This window comes from Filicampus tigris, chromosome 18 (assembly GCF_054856515.1).
Source record: "Filicampus tigris isolate MCC_2025a chromosome 18, RoL_Ftig_1.0, whole genome shotgun sequence".
In the NCBI taxonomy this organism is placed as follows: domain Eukaryota; kingdom Metazoa; phylum Chordata; class Actinopteri; order Syngnathiformes; family Syngnathidae; genus Filicampus; species Filicampus tigris.
The window spans coordinates 5281566-5299082 of record NC_141234.1 but is presented as its reverse complement, the minus strand read 5'-3'; the positions used below and the strand labels follow the sequence as shown (position 1 = coordinate 5299082).

The 17517-nt window shown below is 42.9% G+C and overlaps 2 protein-coding genes and 1 long non-coding RNA gene across 4 annotated transcripts; 2 read left to right on the top strand and 1 right to left on the bottom strand.

Moving 5' to 3' along the window:
* The first annotated feature begins 891 nt into the window (after positions 1 to 891).
* On the top strand, positions 892 to 2879 carry LOC147132120 (cathepsin K-like). The gene is made up of 7 exons (XM_086013813.1): positions 892 to 1081; positions 1175 to 1297; positions 1475 to 1624; positions 1914 to 2138; positions 2293 to 2458; positions 2522 to 2624; positions 2701 to 2879. The coding sequence occupies exons 1-7, from the start codon at positions 908 to 910 to the stop codon at positions 2798 to 2800; spliced, it is 1041 nt and encodes a 346-aa protein (XP_085869939.1). The 5' UTR covers positions 892 to 907; the 3' UTR covers positions 2801 to 2879.
* A 170-nt stretch (positions 2880 to 3049) lies between these two features.
* On the bottom strand, positions 3050 to 14256 carry grhl2b (grainyhead-like transcription factor 2b). Of its 2 annotated transcripts, XM_086013812.1 has the most exons (16): positions 13869 to 14255; positions 11731 to 11920; positions 11241 to 11308; positions 10830 to 11166; positions 10604 to 10662; positions 10367 to 10523; positions 9760 to 9871; positions 7347 to 7441; positions 5920 to 6078; positions 5484 to 5541; positions 5248 to 5387; positions 4916 to 4953; positions 4690 to 4781; positions 4124 to 4209; positions 3969 to 4033; positions 3050 to 3876 (listed from the first exon to the last, which is right to left on the bottom strand). In XM_086013812.1, the coding sequence occupies exons 1-16, from the start codon at positions 13886 to 13888 to the stop codon at positions 3762 to 3764; spliced, it is 1791 nt and encodes a 596-aa protein (XP_085869938.1). In that variant the 5' UTR covers positions 13889 to 14255; the 3' UTR covers positions 3050 to 3761. The 2 variants fall into 2 exon arrangements, with proteins under 2 accessions (XP_085869938.1, XP_085869936.1); XM_086013810.1 differs by having other exon boundaries at positions 3969 to 4209; positions 13869 to 14256.
* On the top strand, positions 10484 to 16507 carry LOC147132118 (uncharacterized). Its single transcript, XR_015081983.1, has 3 exons — positions 10484 to 14090; positions 14265 to 14357; positions 15843 to 16507. It is a non-coding gene; the product is annotated as an uncharacterized LOC147132118 (long non-coding RNA).
* Positions 16508 to 17517: the final 1010 nt, after the last annotated feature.

The following is a 17517-nucleotide window of genomic DNA, read 5'->3' as shown; positions in this document are numbered from 1 at the left end:
AAATGTAGTGAAAAAAAACACATCCTGTATACTTTATATGACTTTTTACTCATGTGTTTTTATTAGTATGATGTTTGGATGAATTACATTTTCTGCTACAATTTCTATATTATGTTTGAGAAAAATGCAGTGATCCATGACTTCAATTTTGAGCCAACTTTCTTCCCAAAAATTGGGTCGTTTTGGAAAAAACAACCCAAAGTAAACTCTTGTTTTTTGGTTCAAATTTACCCAAAGTAGTAGGTTTTTTACACTTTTTTTTTTTACCCAACTTCTTTTAGCGTATTTAGATTTTTTTTAATGTAGTATTATTGATTGTACAAAATGAACAATTTTGATTTGGATTACTTGTATTTTTAATTTATTTTATCACTTCATATACTGCATTGCATTTGTTCTGTCTCAAGTCAGTCTCAAAATTCTCTTTTTCTACAGAAGGCTCAGTCACATTCTTGGCACACTGCTGCCCCCTACTGCCCATGACGTGAAATTGCATGAAACCGCTTCATTTAGCTGTGCGTGCCACGGCAGTTTTATTCCTATTATCTTATTATATTTCATTTAAGAATATATATATATATATATATATATATATATATATATATATATATATATATATATATATATATATATATATATATATATATATATATATATATATATATTTAGAAACATTTTAAAATAATTTTGAACATTGAATACTTTTGCTCCAGCACGCCTGCGACCCTCGTGGGGATAAGCGGCTCGGATAATGGATGGATGGATACTTTTAATGAAACCTAACATAAATGCATATATTGTTTATTATTGGTCAGCCGAGAAAAACACGTGGCCATGATGTCATCAGCCTAATCGTCTACAGGTGTGCAGCCAACTGGATAAAAGAGAGCGTCTGCACACCCTCTGCATGCCTGCTTTTTGCCTTGATTCATTCTGTTTTTCATACGGAGCCGCTGCAGCCATGTTCGGGTGCCTGCTCTTGGCCATCCTGTGGGGATTTGCGGAGGGCAACATAAGCCCGGCTCTTAATGGACACTGGGAGCTGTGGAAAAAGGCCCACAATAAAGTTTACTCGCATGAGGCAAAAAATTCCCGTCGGATTTGGGACCACTGGCTGGTAGATGCCTGTTGTGGCTAAATGAGATTGTCGCTGTTCTCGTTTGTGCGCGTCAAGGTGGAAGAGTCGGGTCGCAGGCGGATCTGGGAAGAGAACTTGCTGATGATCAACGTTCACAACCTGGAGGCTACCCTGGGCCTGCACACCTACGAGCTGGCCATGAACCATTTGGGAGATCTGGTAAAAAAAAATAATAAAAAAGTCCATGCGTGGTAATTATGAGCATGAGACCCACTTGCAGGTGCACTTGAGCGTATCCTGTCTTCCCGAAACCCCCCCGCCCCCTTTTTTGTTTTCATTGCAGTGCAGTGTGCTCTTATACGATTCTTTTTATTTTTTGGGGTGCGTTTTTTTCAGACCAAGGAGGAGGTGAGCAGCACGCTCACCGGTACGGTGGTGCCGTCCGACCTGGAGAGGATCCAACTAAACTTCAACTGGGAGCAAAGCACGCTGCCACCATCACTTGACTGGAGGAAGCGCGGCCTGGTGACTGAAGTCAAAATGCAGGTGAGACTTCCGGTTAACCTCGTTTTAAGATTTACTCCATGAAATTTAGAAATTATTCCAAACATTGTATATATTTTTTGTAGCCTTTCTCTTGGCTGCTTGTAGTACACGTAGATTTTTTTTTTTTTTTTTTTGTCCAATCAGATTTCAGTTACAACTAGCGCTGGACTGTAGCTTCAAGTATTAGCGAAGAGACTAGCAACTGTTAGCATTTTTTGTTTGGTCTCTGATTGGTTGGTCAGAGCAGAAGTCGACCAGGTACGGCGGCCTAACGTCAACTTGTCGGCAGGGTTCTTGCGGCTCCTGCTGGGCCTTTAGCGCCGTGGGTGCTCTGGAGGGCCAGCTGAAGAGGAGGACGGGCACGCTGACGTCACTGAGCCCCCAGAACCTGGTGGATTGCTCGCTGAACTTCGGCAACCACGGCTGCCACGGCGGCTTCATGACCAACGCCTTCCGCTACGTCAACAAGAACAGAGGCATCGACTCGGACTGGGCCTACCCCTACACGGCCAAAGTGAGGGTGTCGCCACAACAATTGTCTATATTATTTTTTTACATTCATGACTTAATTCATCTTAATGACTGAACTAGTATGCTTTTGTTAGTGAACTGACTTTTTTCCCCTTAGAGGTTGGTGCTTAAGCAAACGTGTTTAATTGTCTTGTCAGCGTGGCGAGTGCATGTACAAACCTCAGGATCGGGCCGCCAACTGCTCGGGTTACTCGTTCGTCCCGAAGGGCGACGAAGATGCCCTGAAGGTCGCCCTCGCCAACGTCGGCCCCGTCTCGGTGGCCATTGACGCATCTCGTTCCAACTTCCACTTCTACCGCCACGGTGAGTCAATAACTTGACCCTGGTTTTTAACCATTTATTAATTCTCCCCCCTGGGCTTATTAGGTGTATACGAGGACCTGGGATGTAGCCATAAAGTGAACCACGGTGTGCTGGCTGTGGGCTACGGCACGGAAAAAGGAAGAGACTACTGGCTGGTCAAGAACAGGTCTTTTGAATGAAATGTATTAATTTTGCTTTTAGGTGGTTAAATCTTTTTTTTTTTCTGCACAACTGTATGGTAGTTGGGGGATGAAATTTGGTGACCAAGGTTACATCAAGATGGCTCGCAACAGACTGAACCAATGCGGCATCGCGCTCCATGCCTGCTTCCCGGTCATGTGACTGCTGCATCCTGCATGGAGTACATCTTAAGCTTGTTTTAAGAACAATGTTGGATAATAAAGTGTATTTGGCCTTTAAATTTACTGTAGTCAATGTATTTCATGCAGTGTTTTAACACTGTTAAGTAGTGTTCTCTACACTTTCATTTTTTTTTTCTCCACTTTGGTAGATGCTCTCTGAGTGCGATCCTTGTTTCTTTTTGAAATTAGATATTAGGTTTGGAAACATTTTTAAAAATGGAGAAACTACTCATTTTTTTTCCATTTTAATAAGGAAACACATACTGAAATACAGCTTAAATTTTCTCAAAAGGTCCGTATTTTTTAATTCCCTTTAGTGGTCACCGACGGCATTTCTCATGCTGACCACAAGATGGCGACAGCTTGGCGCCTGAAGACGATGTGTTCTATCAAGAGCATTGCCTGCCTAAATTTCACAAATGCTGTCAAACGTAGAGAATTGTTGGTACTCTTCTGAAAGAGGAAAAATGACCGTAATGCAACCTTCATGGAAATTGAAAATCAGACATTGCTTTCGAGTTGTGGTTCAGCAGCCTTATTAAAAATCATGAAATGGGCCTGGCCATGATGGTACCCTTAGAAAAGATTGAAAATATTTTGACCATAGGGAATGTTCAACCAAAGAGTCTAGTTGGCATCACAGATGTCTTCAAACTTGTAAGCAGTCAGTTGGGCAACATAATTGCCAGAAAAATAAATACAAAAAAAAAAATAAGTTGGGCATGCAAAGAAGCTGCTAAGAAAGAACTAATGAAGGCTACGTGCTTTCATGATGGCTGACGGAGCTAGCAATCCAAATTATGTACATAATGACAAGACACTCTGTACAATGGATCCGTGAATACGGGCTCCGTTATTTCTGCCTTTAAGGACCAGCGACGGTTACTCGGTGCAAGAGTATCCCACAGTCTTCAACATTTTTTTTTTTTGTGTGCAGTGGCTCATATTTCAGTCAGCGTGACCTTGTAGGAGTCAGCGTAGCTCTCCAAGTGCAGGATGAACGTGTCCTCGTTGGAGTAGTGCTCGATGATGTTGTCGTCCATGTTCACCAGGATGCTGGCAAAAATGAGAGGGGGGAAAAAAAAAAGGTACATTTTAGCGCAATACTAGTATCTGTAGTACTGTAAAATTGTTCCCATCTGTCTCACCCTTTTTTGCTTTTCTTGTAGACTTTGGTGATCTTCTCGGTGGTCACGCCATACTTCTCGGATATCTGCGACGCAAATGAAAATGTGCTGTTGACCCCCCCCCGAAAAAAAAATGCAGTTAAGAGGCGCCACGCAAAATGGCGGCCGCCACTCACCGCGTCTACCAGGCCTCGCAGCGTCGGGGATTTGAGCATGAGCGCGTCGAACACCTCGTCCGTCTCCTTGCGGACGTACAGCAGCACTGCGGTAGGGCAAACCTTACTAGTCAACTATGTGTCGCACTATAACACTACTAGGACCCAACTAGTAGGCATGTGTCACGCACTAGTAGCCTCCTAGTACCTTACTAGTGTTTTTTTATGCAAAGCCGCATGAGCACTTATTCAAAATCCAGCTTAAGTGCCGTGTACTAGTAAACTCTTTTGTCCTCACTAGTTTAGCGCTACAGTAGAACCACAGTGTCATACTAGTAACTTTTTCCCACCACTGTGTAAAATTCTGTACACTAGTAGGACAACCACGTTAGTGAGGCAAAACTACTAGTGGGCATTTTGGTATTACAAGTAGGCTACTAGCGCAGGACACATGCCTACTAGTAGTGTTACCAGTGCGCGTGTGGACACGGTCATTCTACTAGTGCGCTGAATTTTGTGCGTGTGTGTATATGGAGCATAAAATGGAGGCTAGGGTCGGCCACAATATTAGGTACGGCCTCTCTTACCTCTTTTGTGCGCCTCTTCCTTGACCTGCTTCTGCGGCGACGGACACAAGTCATCCTCCGACGGCCGGAACATCCTTTTCACCAGGACGCTCCTGACACAGACATTGTCATGAATAATATTTCTTTTTTTTTTTTTTGTTTGCGTATGTGCGTCCTGTGCAGTGCATCTCATTTGCATATCTCTTTGAGCTGATGTAAATGACACTTCCTGTTCGGGCGCGCTCACCCTTCTCGCTCCATTTCCTCTGTGTTGAAGGTGAACACCTGAAAACGTAGATTTTGTTTTAAAATTCTTTAAGTGGTTTTTTTTTTTTTTTTTTTTGCTCAGTATTTTTCTTCAAGTGCTGCCAGATAGTGAGGTCTATGGAAGTGACCAAATATGTCTCCTGACCAAATAAAGGGCTACAAGTGGCAGGATTTAAAACGTTGCTTGGATTGAATTTTGATGCTATTTTAACATATTTTCAGGTGATTTTGTCGATGTTTTACATGACTTACTATTTGTGAATTTATACATAAATTGATTGATCATAATTCGGTTTTAGCGGCAAAGCGTACCTGTCCGGCCCTCTGCAGGTTTCCAAAGTGGACGTCAGGGATGAAAAGGACAGGTTGTGCTTCCAGGTCGGTCATGGTCTTGAAATACGTCGTGTCTGACTTCTTGGGTACCGTTATCACGCCCACGCCACCGTCTTTAACTGCGTGCCAGGGAAAATAGTGCTTCATAGCTTTCATTTACATTTGGTTCATTCTGAATATTCTCATGAAATAAGATTTCTTGTGACACTCGGTACCTTTGGATTTCTTGCGGAAGAGTTTCCTCTCTTCATCTCTTATCTTACGTTCGGCTCCCTGAGAGAGGAAATAAAATCACAGGAAACTAAATTAGGAATGTGGTGTGAGCAGGTATGACCACAAGGGGGAGTACTTGCGCAATGAGCCAGCCCTATTCAGCGGCAATGCAGACACCAGAGAGACAAAAGTATTGGTTTGAAAAATTTAATTTATTTATTTTTTACCATGTAGTGTTCATAGCCACATTTATACAAAACAATAGCACCAAAAAGGTGGAAAATAAATGCCAGCCTTAACAGTATAAAGGGGCTCCGGTCCCTTTTTTTTTTTTTTTTTTTCAAATCCCATTTTGTTTTTGTTTTTCTTTCTGGCAACCTAAATGATACCGACTGGGATCGAACAAAAGATAGCGAGGTAGGGTGGCTGGTGCCTGACCTTGTCACAGAAGACCTTGATCTGCGAGTAGGCCCTGTGCAGAGGTTTGTTGCTGCGGTTGTTGTAGCTGTACGTGTCGATCTGGATCATCAGAGGCAGACCCTTGACGCCCTTCTGCGACGAGAAGTCCGTACTCAGGCAGTTGACCGTGATGAAGATCTGCCGGACAGCACGTTCAGAGTGTCGTATAGGCTGCATGCATTCCCGCATTTATAATCGGATGTATTTAGCACAAGCTAACCCAACCAAACGTGACAAATATTTAATGTCAAAGTCGTCTAGAACAGGAGCGGGAAAAAAACATCTGAGCTCAGGGCCACATTTTATACTTAAAATGGAGAGCGGGGCCAGGTAATTTGTAGGAAAAAAAAAAATCTAAATTTCATATTTAAGACATGTATAAGACACGCTTCCAAACTGTCTTTTGTTTAGGACACACTGAAGCAGTGCGTGTTTGTTACTCTTTTATTGCAATGAGGGACAAATAGTTGCTGTTGGAAGAAATCCAAGATGACTCAGGGCCAATATTGACTTTTCGTGTGTGTACATACACTCAAACGTATATGCATTTTCTCTACAATAAGCCTCAATGTACAGTATAATTTACGGTACATATTGTACACCTTTTATAGTGTATGGAAGTCATGCTATACTTTGCCCAATTTGTTGTGTGTTACTGTAATAAACAGGAAGTAGTGATTGGTTCTTCCTCTTGCTATTGTGTGCTGCTCAAAAGTCTCAAACGTCACAATTACACCGTTCAAAAAGGACCTTCAACACTTTACGGACCTTCTCTTTTCTTCAGTCGAGTTCAAAATCAAAGAAAAATCCCCCCCACCACCCAAAAAAAAATCGGGGCTCCATTGGGTTATTCTGCTCGCTTTAGCCACGAGCTAAATGCTAATGCTAAAGTGGTTGTCCTTTTTCATTTACGGTAAATTGTATTACATCTTATACTGTATTGTCTGTGTGAAACTAGCTAGCATAGCGGTGTTTTGTCAATTCTTGCGTCATTTGTCCACTTTGCGCTTGTTTGCCAACAACCAAATCATCAAAAAAAAAAAAAACCTGTCCCGCTGCTTTTTATTACCCGACACACCTCCTGCATGGGTAAACATACTCGACCGGTTTGTAGGGGGTTGATATGTCAATAACGGGAATTTTGTAGCGCTTCTTTTGCCTGCACCGCTTTTAATACATAGATGGTAATTTAATTTTTTTTTTGTCCAATCAGATTTCGGCCTCTGTGTTGCCATGTCAATCTAATCTGCCCATATCCTTCAAGAATGAGTAATGCCGGCTCAATTTCAATGATATCAAATTCTTCCTCATCCAGCGAGTTGACCCTCGATGTCAGCATTTTTCTGTCCACTGATTGGTTTGAAAGTTATTTTCACATTATTTTAATGTCCGGTTGTTTTTCTTACCTTGGCCTCTTCGTTGACGTCCCACGTGAAGGAGATGGCGTTGTAGGCGATTTCTTCGATGTTGCCGATGGTGTTGAAGCTCTCCTTGTAGTCGGCTGGGACAAGAATCACAGCGTTTGGGGGGGAAAAAAAAAAGCACAGAGTGGTCATTAAAAGTCACAAGAAGGTAGCCATTGTTTGTTCCTGATAAGCAATCCAACGGCACACGCTTCAATTTGGGAAGATATGGCCTTATCTGGCCTGGACAAACAAACTCTCGGGCTTCAAAAAAGGCTGCTCAGGAGACCCTTTTGATGGTCACACAGGAAACAGGAGTGTCGCTGAAATTGTTTTATTTGTAGGAGCCTTTCACGCTGCCTGTAAAAAGCTGCAAATGTTCTCTTAGGGCAAGAAGCAACACGATTGCTGGGTTATGTGTGAAAGAAACAGGTTGTGATGCAACCGTTACTGCTGTTCTCGTATTGTCCACTGTGCTTTGTGTGAGAGGTGGAGAAAGGCCCGGTCTTCTGTTTCAATCTTTGTTTTTGTGTCTGTACCCTGCCTTTTCTGGGTTTTGCGTGAAAGGTGAAGATGGCTAAACGCAGGGTCTTCTGTTCCAGTTCACTTATTTGTGCTAAAATTCTGTTTTTCCTGGGTTGTGTGTGAACGGTGGTGGCAATGAGTTCTTTTTAGTCACAGCAATATCCTGCCTTTGTCGAATTCTGTGTGAAAGGTAAAGGTGGTTTTGATGAGTCATGTTAGGTTGTGGTAATAATTCACATATGCAGTTGAGGCAGCATCCTGCTTTCGCTAGGTAATGTATGAAAGGTGTATAAATACCCTTCTGTTACATCTCACTGCTCAATTTGTAGTAATATCATGCTTTGGCTGGGTTCTGTGTGAAAGGTGGTGGTGAGGAGTTATATTTGAAGTCTTGTCAATATTCTCCCTTTTCTGTGTTCAGTGAGAAAGGCAAAGCAGTTTGGAGATCTGGTAAAATCCTGCTTTTGCCGGTTTCCGTGCGCAACGCAAAGGCCCATCGATGCAGGGTCTCTGTGTGAAAGGGGCGACTGGGCATTTGCGCACAAATTTTTACATGGGGGTCAGGGGGATTGTGAAATGTTGTGAAGGAATCAACATGCACGGGAGTCTTTCCTTGTTCCGCAACAAGTGCACAATGGAGACAGGAAACAAGTACCCCCCCCCTTTTTTTTTTTTCTAAATGATCTCGTGTATTCTGTGACGTAGCCCGAGGCACCTGCACACGGACGCACACCCTCCTCCGCTGCTATTCAAATCAGCTCTCATGGCGGTTTCGGGTTGCATCCAGCGAGAGGAAAAGGGCACAGGGCCGCCTCACCTGTGATTTAGCCGACAGATCGTCAATCCGTGCTCAGTTTACGCCGGAATTTCGGCTGTGAGATAAACAGAAGAATTTCCTCGGTCCAAAATGAGGGAATTTAGTCATTAATTATCAAGTAATTTATACATATATTCTTATGTATTTTTTTGTGTGTTTTTAGATGGTTGAAAATAGATGGGATGGTGTTATTCCAGATCTCTACTTTTCAGAGAAGCAACTATTTAACTAATTTAACTTTTTTTAAAAACATATCTTTGCATATATTATTTTTATTTTACATATATTTTAAATATTCAGGAAATATGTTCTACGTGGATACTTTTATTTCAAAACTGGGTGAATAAGAAAAAAAATAATCGTACTAATTTTTGGTATTTGTATTTAAAAAAAAAACAATTTGAAGGCTTTTTTTTCGCAACAAAAAAACACAAAACAAAAAGTAACATATTATTTTTTAAATTTCTTATTTTACAACATTAACATGTTATTACTTTATTCTAGCAAAAACATGCATGTTTTTTGTTTACATATGACCTCTCTTCAGATGTTTGTTTTTGTAGTTCTGTTGACACACTTCCGCAGTAGTGAGTGAAAGTGTGTGTGTGTGTGTGCGCGTGCGTGTTGCTGATCAACGATGAATACCGCCACGATGTCAATTAGGAAAATCATTATTTTTAACGGACCGTGCGTCTTCACATTCCGCTCCCTGTCCTGACACGCGTGTGCGTGCGTACGTACCCGTGTGTGTGTGTGTGTGTGTGTGTGTCACATACCTCAAAACGTTTGGCGGGGTTAGCAGGCCAGAGCTTGTCAAACTAACAAATCTCTCGCACACACATCAACAAGTCATAGACGAGTTGGTCCAGCAACAATTCACCATTCTTCAAGTGTGTGTGTGTGTGTGTGTGTGTGTGAGAGTGTGAGTGCGTCATGGTGGCTGTTTAGCCTGAAGGCGAGCAAGCAGTGAGCAGGGTGGGGGCTTGTTTGCTCTCAGTGTGGCTTTTTTTTTTTTTTTTAAACTGACTGAGTGCATTCCAGCATTGGAAATAAAGATAATCAAACACATCTCACCGATGTCCAGAACTCTCTGCTTGGCCGTGTGCTGCCGGGAGTGCCAGTACTTCCAGTATTTCAGCTGCTCGTCTCTGTTTTTGTCCTCGCTAAACACCACCATGATCACACTCTGTGAAATGGAGGGGGGGGGGGGGGGGGGGGGCGAAAATCTTAATATTCGTTCCATGAAATTGTGTCAACTTCTTTCATAGCGTTTCGTTTGGCTGCACTGCTTTCAGTACATAAAAGGGGATTTATATTTTTGTCCAATCCGATTTGAGTCTATATGTGTTGCCATGCCACTGTAATCTGCCCAGAGACTTCAGAATCACTAGTGCTTGTCCGCGCAAATTCCGCTAGCAACGGGAGAGTTTCTTCAACCAATCAGATTTCAAATTTGGCTTCACAGGGCCAGAGCACCGGCCCTCAGCATTTTACCGTCTTCTGATTGGTTGGTCAGAAAAAAATGGTTACAAACTTTTCACAGTGACGCCGTTCCGTTTTTGCACCGCTACGAAGGGTGCGCGTCTCTCCAACAAAAGATACATATCGCTCGATAGCTTTTAAAGTGGAACGATTTGATTCGTTTTCTTCCTTCAATGAGAAAAAAACAGGCGGCACCCACCCGCACTTTGCTGATGGGGTGCCGTAGCCGCTTGTTGGCGCTGAGCTCGTTGAGCGTGACGGCGTAGAACTGGCCCTTGTTCAGGTACGTCATGGGGCCCTCGCCCTGCTTCTGCCGTAGCGAGCGGGTGGCGTCCAGCGTGTACTGGAAGCTGTCGCTGCGACATCGCGGGGCTTGTCAGACATCATAACAAAAGGAGGGCGGGGGCCCTCATTTGCACACTAGGTGGTGACTTACGTTCCGTTCTGGTGGAACAAGAAGTCATCTGAGGCCAGAGACGAAGGCGTGTGGTACTTCTGGCAAGAAAAACACCAAAAGGCAAGCGACATTTATGTTCATTGAGATTTTCAGTCACCCGCTGGAAAATGAGAACAATTAGCCAGTCAGCCATTTTGGGTCATTTCCAGGACTGGTCCCCGATTGAGCCCCAGTGGCAAGCGGGTATCCCTGAATCATTTCTCACCGCGTCGCCGTCCTCGTCAAAGGGGCTGTCCGGCGGGCTCTGGTGGTCCTCCTTCACGTAGGAACTGTGGTTGACGGTGGTCACCTCGTAGGGGTTTTCCTCGTAGACCACCCGGGATGCCTCCTCGCCGTCCGCGCGGTAGTGGAGCCCGCCGCCCGCCGTCATGTAGACGGGCGCGAAGGACTCGGCCTTCACCAGGGCCACGGAAGGCGCCCCGCCCGCATCGGGGCCGCCGGGGTGCTCCGTGTTGAGCGACAGGTTGACGGGGACCGACTTGAGAACCTGGACGCGGTTGTCCAACGCCTCGGCCTCCGCGCCGTTGGGGTTGCTAGGCAACCTGGGCAAACGCATAGCTGTGACGGCAGAAACAAAACACGACTATTTGTTGAGCCATTTAGCGTGTTTACCAACCTTTTCTCCTGCTCTTCCGTTATTTCCGCAACCTTGGGAGCGGTCAGGAGTCTCTTTTCTTTAGGAACCTGGAAGACAACCAGGACGGACATTTGTCACACAATTTACAGTAGATGTCGAAAGTCTACACACCCCTGCTCAAATGCCAGGTTGTTGAGAAATAATTTAAAAACAATTGAAAAACATAAATATTTTCGAGAGGTGACGTAAAAATATACAATTGAGATGTGGTTGCATAAGTGTGCACACCCACTTATAATGTGGCGGTGTGCAAAATGAAGCAATCAGATTCAAACTGGTGTACTTTGTGCTTGACCAGCTGAACTTTATATGGGCTTAATCAGTGGCAGGTGTGTGCTGACTCCCAATTAAAATGAGTTTGGATTACATTGGTTCTCGACACAGCCACATCCCCGATTTGAAACTTAGCAACCGTGGTTAAGTAACTCTAACTAAGTGACCGTAACTGTAACAAAAGTTGCCAAGGGACCTTGTAGTAGTCGTAGAGAAGGCCCAGGGCGTTGGCGCTGTCCTCGTCGCCGTTGATGCTCATCATGGCCTTGGTGGCGGCCGTTAGCGGATTCTCCAGGTACGAGCGCCACGCCTCATCCTCGCTGGTGTAGGCCCGCCGCACGGCCGGGTAGGAGCTCTCGTTGGGGACTACCACCACCAGACGCTTGCTGGGCGGACACCACAGAGACCAGCACAGTCACTTTGTGTACTAGGGTTGGAAAACCTTTCAGACCAAGTGCCAAGTTCGACTTTTAAATCCGACAGAAAGTGCAACTTGACCACCTACAGGCCGCTGTTGGAACAGCAGGATGCGAACATAAAGTCGGCGGAAACCTTTTTTTTTTTTTTTTAATTTTAATAATGAAATAATCTGATCTAATCCTCATCTGAGAGACTGTTCAGATGATTCAGTAGGTGCTGCTGTTTTGGTGAGCAACAGTAGTTGTCACAGTCGAAGGTTTGTGGGTTCGATTCTTGCTTCTTTGTTGTTTGTGTGCAGTGTGGCGTGCAAGAGGCTTAAGCTAGCGGGTAGGGCCTCTGTTGGCCCACTTTAGGAGGAGAGATGACACGGAGTAGTTCAACACGCCGTGTTGTCACAACAGCTTTATTTGGCTGCGTGTCAACTCGGCGCCCGCCGAATGTTAGACACCGCGTGATATATATTAGCGGCCGCGCACACCTTTCGGTAACGCTTTACAAAAAGCCTTGAAACCGGATGACAAAGATTGAATCAGCGTGAGCACAACATATCGGCAGTTTCACGGCAGGTTTCTGCTAATAACGCATTTTCTTGCATCTCTTAATGAGTCTTTGCTTTTAAGACATCACCATGGCAACCACGTGGCCACTATACAGTCATTTAGCAATTTGTAGTCATGGATAATGGCCGTTCTTCAGCACAAACCGTTGTTTTAGTGTATTATTTGTTTTCACTGTTTCTTCCTTTGTTATTGCTTCATTGATTTTAGATCATGTTATGTTTAACGTTTTGTATTTGATGTTGTTTATGTTGTTAGATTGATCCACATAACATAGTAGTAGCAATACGCATTATTGTGTAATTAGAAGAATTTTGATAATTTTATTAAACGTTGCAGAATGCATTGAACATCAACTTTAATGTAGTATTGTTTGAATTTTTTTAGTTCGGGTTATAAAAAAAGATTACGTTTTTTATAAATTAAAAAATATTTTTGATAAAATAGCCCCAAAAACATGACAGGTACAAAATTAATTGTAAATGTAATGTTGTTGTTTTTTTTTAATGAATTTTCAGGTAAGAATAATATTGTCTGCATATTTCTATAACTTGGAAAAAAATCCATTCAGCCTAATATAACATAGGAAATATAATTTGTATAGAATATGACCTGCAAAATGGAAGTACCCCAGTGGTAGTAGTAGCAGCTATCCACATTAATATATTAGCAGAACCAAAAATAGGCATTTAAAAAAGTACATTTATTTGCAGACAAATAGCCATCAAGTCAAATCAAGCAAATTTAATCACCAACTACTAAATAAGACATATATTATTTACATATTTATTCTTTATATGTGTGCAAGCGGACAAGAGTGCATCTAAATGCACATAACAGAGGAAATGCAAAGACAAAATAATGACTAAAGTCAAATCAAATGCCAAAATTGCACATTCCAAGTTTGATAAACATATGTAAATGAAAAAGAATTGAAACTATGTTTGAGGCTTTAAAGCACACACCATGTCATTAATAGCACATCGTTCTTGATGAATAATCACCCGCTATTAATGTGCATATTTACACAAGGCCGTAGGGCTCGTGCAGTGCAATGCAAAATGCAAATAATGAAGTTAAAAACAAAACTAAACAAAAACGTCCATGCATGTTTGAAGGTGTGCCCCCTCCCCAAAAACCCCCCAAAACAATCCGGAGAATCCAAAACAAGCTTCCCTCCATAACTTTACATCATCAGTCACCCACAAGTGATGCAAAATGACTAGTTAGTCACTATTCCAAAAAATGCAACATGCGTTTTGATTCCAAAGCGAGAAAGGGGGGGAAAAAAAGAGGGACCCCCTCCGCAGTTTGGGTCCGAGTATCAAAGATCGTCTCCGCAGGCGTGATCACTTACTTGTCTGTCTCCTGTGACATATTTCACCTCCTCTCCCCGGCTTGGTGCCTGGTGGAACTGGACTTTCAAGTCGGAGCAGGTGATAAGAGGGAGCGGGTTGGCAGAAGTTGGCGTACAGGTAAGTCCACTTTTCTTTTTTCCCGACAGTTTTTTCCCCCTGATCTCCTCCTCCCTCCTCCTGTCACTCCCGCACCGCCACCCTCTGGTCTCTCTTCCCGGCAGGTAAAGCCCGCGCTTTTTTTTTGTTTAGTAACCCTCCCTGCGCTCCCTCTCCGTACATAAAAGTCGACTTTAGCACTTTTATCACGATGTCAACATGATTCATACACACGTCAACACGGCGATGTTTGTATTTGGCGTCGCTTAATCGCTTAGCTTTGGGAAATTCTTTCACAGGCGAGCGAGGGGAAGGTGAGGTCCGCGTTGATTGGCTGCCCGCGGGGGTGAAGAAAGATGGCTGCTGATTGGCTGAGAGTGCAGGAAGAGTAGGTAAAGGCCCCACCTTCTCCTTCGCTACAAATGACATTTTTGGTATCCATTTATTTTATGAAATATATATACAATAAAAATAATGGTAAATTATAGTTATGTTTACAGTCACTTAGTTACAGTTGCTAAGTTACAGTTACATGGTAACAAACTGAGGATGTGACTGTTTTCAGAACGAACCAACCTTATTCAAATTCATGTTCAATGCGAGTCATCGAATAACTGCCACCATCTAAAGTGCCTCAAATTAACCCCAAATAAAGTTCAGCATTATCTGTGTTTTAATTTGTAGGTTTCATTTTTTTCCAATACAAGTGATGGGTACAGTAAAGGTTATAGGTCACATTAATGATGGGGAAAGTTTTGTAGTGCTTTGTCTTGGTCTATTTTTTTATTCCACAAAACCATTGCATTTGAATGGGGGTGTGCAGATTTTTTATATCCTCTGTGATTGGTTAATTCATTTTAAATAAATTAATTAGGAACAATACAATTAGCCAGCCCATTTATCCGTTTTAAAGCTCAAACGTGACCCTTGGGCCGCAAAAGTTTGCCCACCTCTTGAGAGTAAAGAGAAAAAAGGGCAGGGGGGAGGCCTGTCATTAGTTGACACAATGCCATTGTCTCTTTAATGAAGTCATTGTGTGACCACATCGCAGTGTTTGGAATCAGCCAGGCCAACAGCAAACAATACAGGTGCATGTTTGGTTCCTACAATCACCACCTCAATGCTAATTCGACCTTGTTTGCTTAGCTGAAAAGTTCACGTAAAAGCCATGCGCCACGACCAATATATGACAAGTAACAACAGGAAAAATTGTGTCAACTTTTTTTTGTATTCAGTGTATGTTGATACATTTTTAAATTATTTTACAACTTTATTTGTCCCCTATTGACAGGTCTGTTTTTTTGTTGTTTTAGCAAAACGGTTTCGATGCTAGCAAGTTGTTGATGGCACAAAAAGACAAGCACATTTGCGTGGGAAAGCCTCTGGGTGATCGTGTATGGAAATCTTTTTTTTTTTTTTTTTTTAAGAAATAGAACGTTCCAGGTTCAGTTTAACCGCCAGGGGGGTCATCCTCTTTTGTGCGCGTGAGACACAGGCATGTTCTTCTCGTCTCATTTGTTTGACAGAGCAGCTGGGGCCTTTGCGGGCTCTGTGTTGTGTGTGCTAGATAAATAGAGGTGGAGTCCATTTTCCTCCCAGCAGCACACAAACACAACACGGAGAGAGGGAGGTGGAGTTGAAGGTGTTAATAATAAATGCTATAGTAAACAAGTGGTGGGCAATTTTTGGGAGATCTCAAGGGGTCACATTTGATTTTTAAAATGAACAAGTGAGGCAAAAAAATAAAGGTCAGGAAAAGCCTACTAAAACATCAGAACTACAATGAGGGTGGCAGGTGTGTATGTATATGTGTATATATATATATATATATTCCCAATCTTGAACTTTTCCATCGTTGCCATGTGACATTGTGACAGTTGAGACGTTGCGACTCCAAGCAGGCACGGGCAAGACCGAGACGTCAGCTGCCAAGACGCTCAAGAATTCCTGTTCCCATGCCTCCTCCTCCCTTCTGTGTATGTGAAAGAAAAAAGAAAAAAAAATCCTACATACCAGACGCTTTTTTTTACTTGTCGGGACTTGGCCCCTGGATTTGGGAGTCAGCTAGTTTGTCAGCTCCAGAACCACGAGCGAGTGCAGGCAGGTGAGATGGGACCGGTTGTCCTACACATGGACAGAAGCAGAGAGAATTTTTCACGCGTATACCCTGCAAAATTGCCACATCCGGGAGACAATTCAGAATGGGCAGGAGTGTAGGTCAAGACGGCAGTTATATGCTCCCTCTTACGTGTTCCAGTTATTAGGGAAACAGCCCGATATTACATGCAGCGTGAAAGGGTCACAATGGCGACCGTTAACACTCACATTATGGAAGGTTTTTTCGAGTCGACAGTTATATGAAAGCTCAGGATCCAAGGCATATCACATCATGCAATGTTGCAGCGGTGGGGAACCCTTTTAGGTCCTCTTATGGCTGTACTAAATTTATTGAAAATTTTGAATGATGGAAAACTCCTGGCTCAGCTCAATTCCAGTTTGTTCATTTTTATCTACTTTGTATTTATTTGTCTGTTTATTAGCATTTTACTGTATATATTGTAACATTATTCAAGACCAATATATATTTTTAATTTACTGTAAAACAAAGGAATGAGATAAATGAAATATAAAAAAAACTATCATTAATTTTATTATTAGTATACGCAATTTTATTGTTAGCTGCTTTTTTTTCCCCACTAAAATTGTCAAACAAATTAAACGCAGCCCTCAAGCACAAAAGTCTGCCCACCCTGATCCAAAGCATACCACATCGTGCAGATTGTTGTTGTTGTGACTGCGCCGCGTGTGTGCGGTTCGACTGGTCCGGCAACATTGTGGCAAAACCGGTTGGTTGGAAACGGGAGGCTGAAAGGAGAGGAAGTGTCAGATGAGGAAGGTTAAGAGGCAGCTTCCTCTTACGTTTGGGAACGGGCAACGGGATATCCTTTCACGTGACGAGGCTGAAGTGGTAACTTGCGGATTTGGGGAACGTACGGTGGCCCTGAAGGGACTAAAAGACATCCCGTTTGCAATCAAAGCTGTCATGTGTTTGTCTTCATTTAGCTGGCTTGTCCATACAGTTGGTCCTGTACGTCGACGCCGCCTTGAGCGGGTTGACCTGTTGGTACAATTTTTCACTGTGTCCACCATTTTGGATGTGGCAGATCTGACCGTGGCATAAACTAACATATACACACAGACACACACAATTTTATGGTTTGGCTTATTATTTGAGTGTTTCAATGTGCCATTCATCCATCTTTAATTCCGCTTATGCTTTTCCTTTTCCTCAAAATGGTGTGATATAGAGTCTCACATTTCTTGACAGTTTGAGTGTGAAAACTGGCACGAAGGTACACTTTAAAAAGTATATTTTAACAAGTTTAAGTGTGTGGAATTGGTAAAACTCTATATATTAAAAATGTATAATTCTCTCGATATTATGGATTTTCATCTATTGTGTGGGTGGATCTGGAATATACTCAGAAGTTATTGACTCGATGACACCTGGCAGATTTGCTTTCACGTTGTCCGCCCCCCTGGGGCTTGACA